Source organism: Gastrolobium bilobum, unplaced genomic scaffold (assembly GCF_033153095.1).
Source record: "Gastrolobium bilobum isolate Gb01-03AN ecotype WA unplaced genomic scaffold, APGP_CSIRO_Gbil_v1 utg23374, whole genome shotgun sequence".
NCBI classification, from domain to species: domain Eukaryota; kingdom Viridiplantae; phylum Streptophyta; class Magnoliopsida; order Fabales; family Fabaceae; genus Gastrolobium; species Gastrolobium bilobum.
Genome location: NW_026897485.1, coordinates 132,158 through 139,176, shown reverse-complemented (window position 1 = coordinate 139,176; position 7,019 = coordinate 132,158). Strand labels below are relative to the sequence as shown.

Genomic DNA, 7,019 nt, shown 5'->3' with positions numbered 1-7,019 from the left:
AAAAACAATATCTTTTACAGGATAACATTGTCAAAACTCATAATGTAGCTTGAAAGTGATATGTGAAGATTAACTTTGTGTATTATCGTATTAATTTATAAATAAAAATATGATTAGTGCAATAATTTGTATAAAGTATGAGTGGATTAAACAATTTTCAAAATAACTAAAATATAAAAAAATGGTTAATTAATGAAAAACACAAATTTGGTGTTGAGATTAGATTAAGAACACACCACAGACACTCTTCTCTATCTCTCTCTTGTTTCTCTCTCCTCTGTAATAATTTATAAATTCACACACCATCGGCTTCGCTCATTTCTCTTTCTTTTTGTGTTTGTGCGTCTTCTATTTTGTATTGTATTCTATTCTTTCACCAATTTTTCTTATCACTTTTCTTTCTTCAATTCTCAATTTTCCTCCATTGCCACGAAATCTAGGGTTTTCACCATCGTCACACAACGCGCACTGCCTCCCAGGTACGTACCTGCTTCTTCTGGAATCCATCTTCCGTTTCTTGCCCTAGTTTGATTTCGATGTCATTCTCCCATTTCCCCTTTTCGGTGATCCCAATTTTGATTTGTATAATTGGATTAGCGCTCGATTTTTTGTGATTTTATCTGATTTTTTTTTTGTTGGTTGTGAATGTTGATTTTTGATTCGTATTATTTATCAGGTGGCATGTGTGGTGGGGCTTTGTATTTTGATTCAATTAGGGAAATCCTTTTTTTGTTTTCCCCCCATTTCCCCATGGGTTTGACTCTCAGGTTGGGGTTCTCTTTTTTCTTTTTCTTTTTTGTTTTCCTTTTTGGTTTTCGAGAGATTGATATGGTGGTTTAGCAACTGGATAGTATTTATTTTAGTGTTAGGAATGGAGTTTGTTTGGGGTGTATTTATGCTTGGTGGGTTGATCCAGGGATAGGGGTTGGTTGGGTTCTATAGTGTAGTGGTGAGGAGGGTAGAGATTCTGTGAGGATGACAGATTTTCAGCCGCTACAGCAGAAGCCTGAACCTGCTGATGCCCACACCGAGTTTGAGCATGGACTGGACGATTTTATGCACGGGCAGTTGGATGATTGTATGTCATTTGATACATGTAGCTCCTCCCGTGCACCTGATGAAGAGGATGATGAGGGTGATCAGCTGGTTCGGAGGAGGCGGAGGTCTGATCTTGAGGGGGATGATTTAGCAGAGTCATCGGCTGCACGGAGGCGTCATTCACGGATTTTAAGCAGATGGGCTGCCCGGCAGGCTCAGGAGATGATAACTACTATTGAGAGGAGGAATCGAGAGTCTGAGTTGATGGCGCTTGCAGGATTACATACGGTCTCAATGTTGGACTCCTCTTTTCTGAGGGGATCACAATCTCCAACTTCTGGCCAGGAGGGGGCTGTGGAGAGGCCAAGCACTCAGGCATCTGCCATTCTGCAGATGTGGCGTGAATTGGAGGATGAACATTTGCTGAATCGGGCACGGGAAAGGATGAGGGAAAGGTTGCGACAGCAAAGGAGTTCTGACTCTAATACCAACGTGTCCAGTGCCATGTCTGATAGTCGAGGAAGTGAGAATCAAGGGAGTTTGGGGGATGCAAGTGAAAGTGAAAATGATTATGGTACTTGGTCACATGGTCAGGTTGGATCTCGGAATGCACATGGGGATCATAATGGATCTAGCAGGGAGCAATCTCCTGATCTTGGCGAAGTTGAGAGGGAGAGAGTGAGACAAATTGTTCGGGGATGGATGGAAAGTGGCATTAGTGATCATTCATCTAATGTGAGTCAGAGAAACAATAACCGTAGAGCAGAATGGCTTGGAGAAACAGAGCGTGAGCGGGTAAGAATTGTCAGGGAATGGGTGCAAATGACTAGCCAGCAGAGAGCTTCACGCGGGAGCCGGAGGGATGCTCAAGTAAGTGAAGGTGCTCAAGTTGATCGAGTCCGTGATGTGGTAGCTGATCATGATGAGGGCCAGGCAGAGCATGTTCGGCGGGACATGCTGAGGTTGCGTGGAAGACAGGCTCTAGTTGATTTGCTTGTGAGGATAGAAAGGGAAAGACAAAGAGAGCTGCAGGGCTTGTTGGAGCACCGAGCTGTTTCTGATTTTGCTCATCGCAACCGTATTCAGGTCTGTTGGGTACCCTATTAAAATTCCCATGCAATTTATGGTTCTGTTGGTCATGGTGTTTTCACTTAATTGAAAACCAGAGTTGATTATGAAAGTAACTAAGTCTCACAAGATCTCAAGTTTAATTTGAGGCGGCAGTAATTTGTATTTTGGTTGGGATTTAAACTTTATAAAACTCTGTTGAAATATGTATTGTGTTTGTGTTGATATTAAATAATCTGGGTATGTTTGTTTCTGTTTTCTGATATGTCAGGTTTGGATTGTTGCTATTCCCTCCTTGGGTATAGTTATAGATTGTTATTAGTTCCAAAATTTAAGGTCACTACTTGTGCTGGAAACTATGATAATATATGTTTTTGTTTCTTTTCTCTGATTTGTTTCTTTAAATTGGCCTTTTATAAATTGAAACCAACCATGTAGTGTTGGCTTGAAAATTACCATGGATGCCTTCTTTAAGAAGCAACTGTGAAATAGTGTTTGTTGTATCATTACAGATCACCTGCCCCAGGCGGCTGACTTTTTATTGCATTATAAAATTCAAAACTGTTGTAGGCTTGTTATTTTCAAGCCTAATGCATGATGTTTTTAGAATATTTTTCAAGTGGCATTTCTGTGTACTAGATTACTAAACCATTTTCTAGAAAGGAATAATAAAAATAAGGATCAACAAAATTTTATATTTTATTCCTTTTTGTTCTTTTAATTGTTGTAGTGGATAATGTGCCAAGTTATGGTTCTATAATGTTTTTATTATGAGAGATCTCCTTTTATTGTTACATGAAAGAAATTGCTTCTTCTTTCAATTTGATTGCCTCACTTGATTCCTTTTTTTAAAAAAAATTACTTTTTAACTAAATCAATTAATAAATAATGTGACTAAAAGATGTTTATGTGCATAACACTTGTTTGTCTTTACTTTGTTCATCAAGTATACTTCCTCCTGTTGTAAATTGAATATTTATACAAATCACCTTTTCAGTCATTGCTCAGAGGTAGATTCCTCCGAAATGAAAGCACTGTTGAAGAAGAGAGGCCTCCGTCTATGGCTGCAAGTGAATTGGTTCAGTTAAGACAACGACACACAGTTTCTGGTTTAAGGTATGCAATTTGAGACTTACTTCCAAATATATTATTTTCTCAATTTAATTAGGATTTTAGTTTTGTTTCCTTGATTTTTAAATTCTAAACTGATATAATATAGAAAAAAAATTGGGTTCTGTCTCTTAGGCATCTGCAAGATACAATAAAAAATTATCATACTATCTTATAATTTAAATGAAATCGAAATTTCTCTTTAAATCCATGTTATGGTTGCCTCTTCCATCTAATACTCAAATATTGGAACTTTTGGTATAGAAACAAAATAAAAAGTGGTTGAGATGCTGTAACATCTGTGTCAAGGTGCAGTAACTTATGTGCACAATGTGGATTTTTATCTGACTCTTATGTTTTGCATAATAAGTAGCTTTTATGCACAATGGTGGATTTTCATTTTACTCCATTATTTCATGCCTAATTAGTCTTGGTATGGGGAGGAGTATCATTGCTTTAGTGATTTGTTTATCAATGGTTTTTAATCAATCTTTATTTTTTATTCATTTATTCAATATATACTTGCATTTTTGTTCTCATTTACAATACAAATTGTTTCTAGTTTATTATTGCTGGGTACAAATATTAGGGTTCTTCTAAGTTGCATTAAAATTATATTTACAATTTATGTTCATTATCACTTTGGTTTTTGCTAGTAAGTATCTTCAATATTTAATGAGCTCGATATATATTTATGTTCTGCAGTTCAACAAGACACATGGTTATACCTAGTGTGCCAGCTTGTCTTTTTTTGTTTTTTAAATTATTGTAAAATTTTTAGATAGCTATTATATACATCTATGATAAATGTGTTTATGTTTACACATCTATTCAAATATGGTATGTTGATGATTATTGTTGAATAATGAGTACAATTTGTGTCTGTCTCATGGCTGCTTGTTGATTGTCATGTATGTATTGACCTATAAATGGTGTATAATTCAGGGACGGGTTTCGTTCAAGATTAGAAAATATTGTTCGTGGTCAAGCAGGCACCAATCCTGATGCCACATCAAATAGTAACATAAGTGAAACAAGAAGCGATGAGAACCAAGCAAACATTCTGATAGATGACCAACAAGAAAATTATGGACAAGAGCAGATTAGGAGCCTGGAAAATGATGTGATTCAGTTGCCTACTCATACAGGAACTTTGGAGAGTAGCACAAGTGAGACTATTAGTTGGCAAGAAGTTAGTAACCAAGGAGGGAATTGGCAGGATCAAATTACTGAAGATGGGGGAGGAGACTGGCAGCAGAGAGCTTATGGTCCATTCAATCAGCTGAGAGATGGAAGGGAAGTCAGTGATTGGCAACAGGAAACTCCCCAAAATTTAGCTGGGGAGGAAGATCCGCATCCACAGGAAGCTCAAAGAATTTGGCATGAGGATAGTACGAGGGAAGCTGTTGGTAATTGGTCCGAAGGACCTTCTGGAGCTTCAAGGAATCGCCGTGGTGTTCCTTTTAGAAGATTCAATAGATTTCATCCACCCGACGATGATAATGTGTACAGTATGGAGCTTAGAGAACTTCTGAGCAGGTAATTCTTCCCTTTTGGATCTTTTGCCTCATAGATGGCTTCCAGCCTGTTTAGATTACATTTATCCCAATGCCAACAGGCGCTGGGGAGAACAAAATAAAAGGAGTTTCTCTTAAAAGTGTCTCTTTTTCTGCTCAAATGCCTGAAACCGATTCTAAAATCTAAAATAATTGGGCCATTTATTTGTTGAGATTGTACAGAACATTGTTTGATACTTCATTTATTTTTTTTCATTTCTTCTAGGCACCAAGCCATATGATAGTTATGGATTTTTGTACTCATGTTTCAGGAGAAGTGTTTCTAACCTTCTTCGCAGTGGATTCCGTGAAAGTTTGGACCAACTAATACAGTCATATGTGGAAAGGCAAGGTCGTGCACCAATTGACTGGGATTTGCACCGGAACTTGCCAACACCAACTCCTGCCTCACCTGAACGGGACCTTGATCAGCAGGGTGATGAACGCAATGAAGGTCAGCATGAAGCAGTTAACAGACCTTCACTGGTGTTGCCTTCACCACCAGTGCCTCCTCCACAACCATTATGGCACCAAGATTTGCATCAAACTGGATGGTCTCGCCAAAGCATGCATCGATCTGAAATTGTGAGTATTCTTCCTATCTAAATTCCTTATGTACATTTTTTTTTTTTTCATAATATAGCATTTTGAATCCTTGACAAAAATTTTACCCATGGAATTCCATGTAGAATAGTAGTATTTTGCTTCTTTCTGTCATTCTTTGGTGTGCAATCAATTTAGGCTTCTATGCAAAATCATTAGTAGTTGCTACTAAGGTACCTATTGAAGATAGAAAATTATTAAATTTGATTGGGTTTTGGATGTTTATCAAGCCTCCTTCATTATACCTAAATGATTATGAATATATTTCATAAAACATCCAAGCAGCCCCGAGTTGCATCCAATAAATTTTAGTAAAATGAGAAATTCTAAGTATTTTTAAAGCTCTGGGCCTCTGGCTACTCTATCATTTGAAATCTTTGTTGTCATTCAGGACTTGACTCTTGATATACCTTTCTGACTATAGGTCAACGTATTTAACTTTTCTCTCTCTTTCATTTCTCTGGAGTTCTTTCCTCTGCCCAAATGCTTTTCATACTTATGTGTACTGTCATATGCCCTTTTACTATATTTTATTAAAATCCTTTCTAAAGTACTGGTATTGGATGCTGATTGCGAGCAGGAGTGGGAGATAATGAATGATTTAAGATCAGATATGGCAAGACTTCAGCAAGGCATGAATCACATGCAGAGGATGTTGGAGGCCTGCATGGATATGCAACTGGAGCTGCAGCGTTCTGTCAGACAGGAAGTCTCTGCTGCTCTGAACCGCTCAGCTGGTGAAAATGGTGCGTGTTCTTTTTCAACCTTTCCTCATTGCAAATATGTCGCGTCTTGTGCTTTGTATGAAGGGCTTTATTCTTTTGATGATAGTGCGGCTGTTTTGGTTGCATTTATCTAAACTTTTGTTAATTATTTGTGTTTATCTTTTTTGTTTATTCATTCGTATTATATATAAATTTATGTTATAGGATTAGGTGCTGAGACATCTGATGATGGGTCTAAATGGGGGCATGTGAAAAAAGGAACTTGCTGTGTTTGTTGTGATAACCATATCGATTCGCTTTTGTACAGGTATTTATACAGTATACACTAACAGTTTGTGCTGATGAACAAAATACAACCCCATATTTTATGTGGGGATCTGTAATTTATATTGATTACTCTTTCTGAACAATGGTTTTATTTCTTGATTTGTTTCTTTCTTTCTCCAAATTGCAATTTCTTGCAGATGCGGACACATGTGCACTTGTTCAAAATGTGCTAATGAGTTAGTTCGTGGTGGAGGTAAGTGTCCTTTATGCCGAGCACCAATTGTTGAGGTGGTCCGAGCATATTCCATACTGTAAAAAAAGGAGGTTAAAAGGACATGGAAAAGAAAATATCTGAGGGAACTAATATCGGTTGTCGAAATCTCGAGGTTCTTATTTATAAGCGTTCAGTAGATGCCTTTGTTTTTCTGATTATATATGGAACACCATGAATTGTATAATTGGACTAGCAAATGGCGCTGTTGATTCATCATTCTTGCGTATATAAATAGTTGGCCTTATTATTCTTTCTATTTTTTTTGTTTTTCTTTTATAATAGGTCTATAGTATATATGTATATTGAAAATTCCGAGCTTGTATATGGAAATAAAAACAGAACTCCAGAAAAGGAGCCTGTCATTCTATACCTATATAT

The 7,019-nt window shown here is 37.1% G+C and overlaps 1 protein-coding gene across 1 annotated transcript; it reads left to right on the top strand.

The window, feature by feature from the left end:
• The first annotated feature begins 294 nt into the window (after positions 1 to 294).
• On the top strand, positions 295 to 7,019 carry LOC133307317 (uncharacterized). The gene is made up of 8 exons (XM_061507808.1): positions 295 to 479; positions 677 to 2,124; positions 3,104 to 3,222; positions 4,162 to 4,755; positions 5,045 to 5,357; positions 5,956 to 6,121; positions 6,305 to 6,407; positions 6,565 to 7,019. The coding sequence occupies exons 2-8, from the start codon at positions 976 to 978 to the stop codon at positions 6,680 to 6,682; spliced, it is 2,562 nt and encodes an 853-aa protein (XP_061363792.1). The 5' UTR covers positions 295 to 479; positions 677 to 975; the 3' UTR covers positions 6,683 to 7,019.

Excerpts from the sequence above, each read along its gene's own strand:
- LOC133307317 (XM_061507808.1), top strand. The coding sequence starts at position 976 with ATGACAGATTTTCAGCCGCTACAGCAGAAGCCTGAACCTGCTGATGCC. Across the intron at positions 2,125-3,103 it reads CTCATCGCAACCGTATTCAG|TCATTGCTCAGAGGTAGATT; the intron begins GTCTGTTGGGTA and ends TCACCTTTTCAG. Across the intron at positions 5,358-5,955 it reads GCATGCATCGATCTGAAATT|GAGTGGGAGATAATGAATGA; the intron begins GTGAGTATTCTT and ends GATTGCGAGCAG.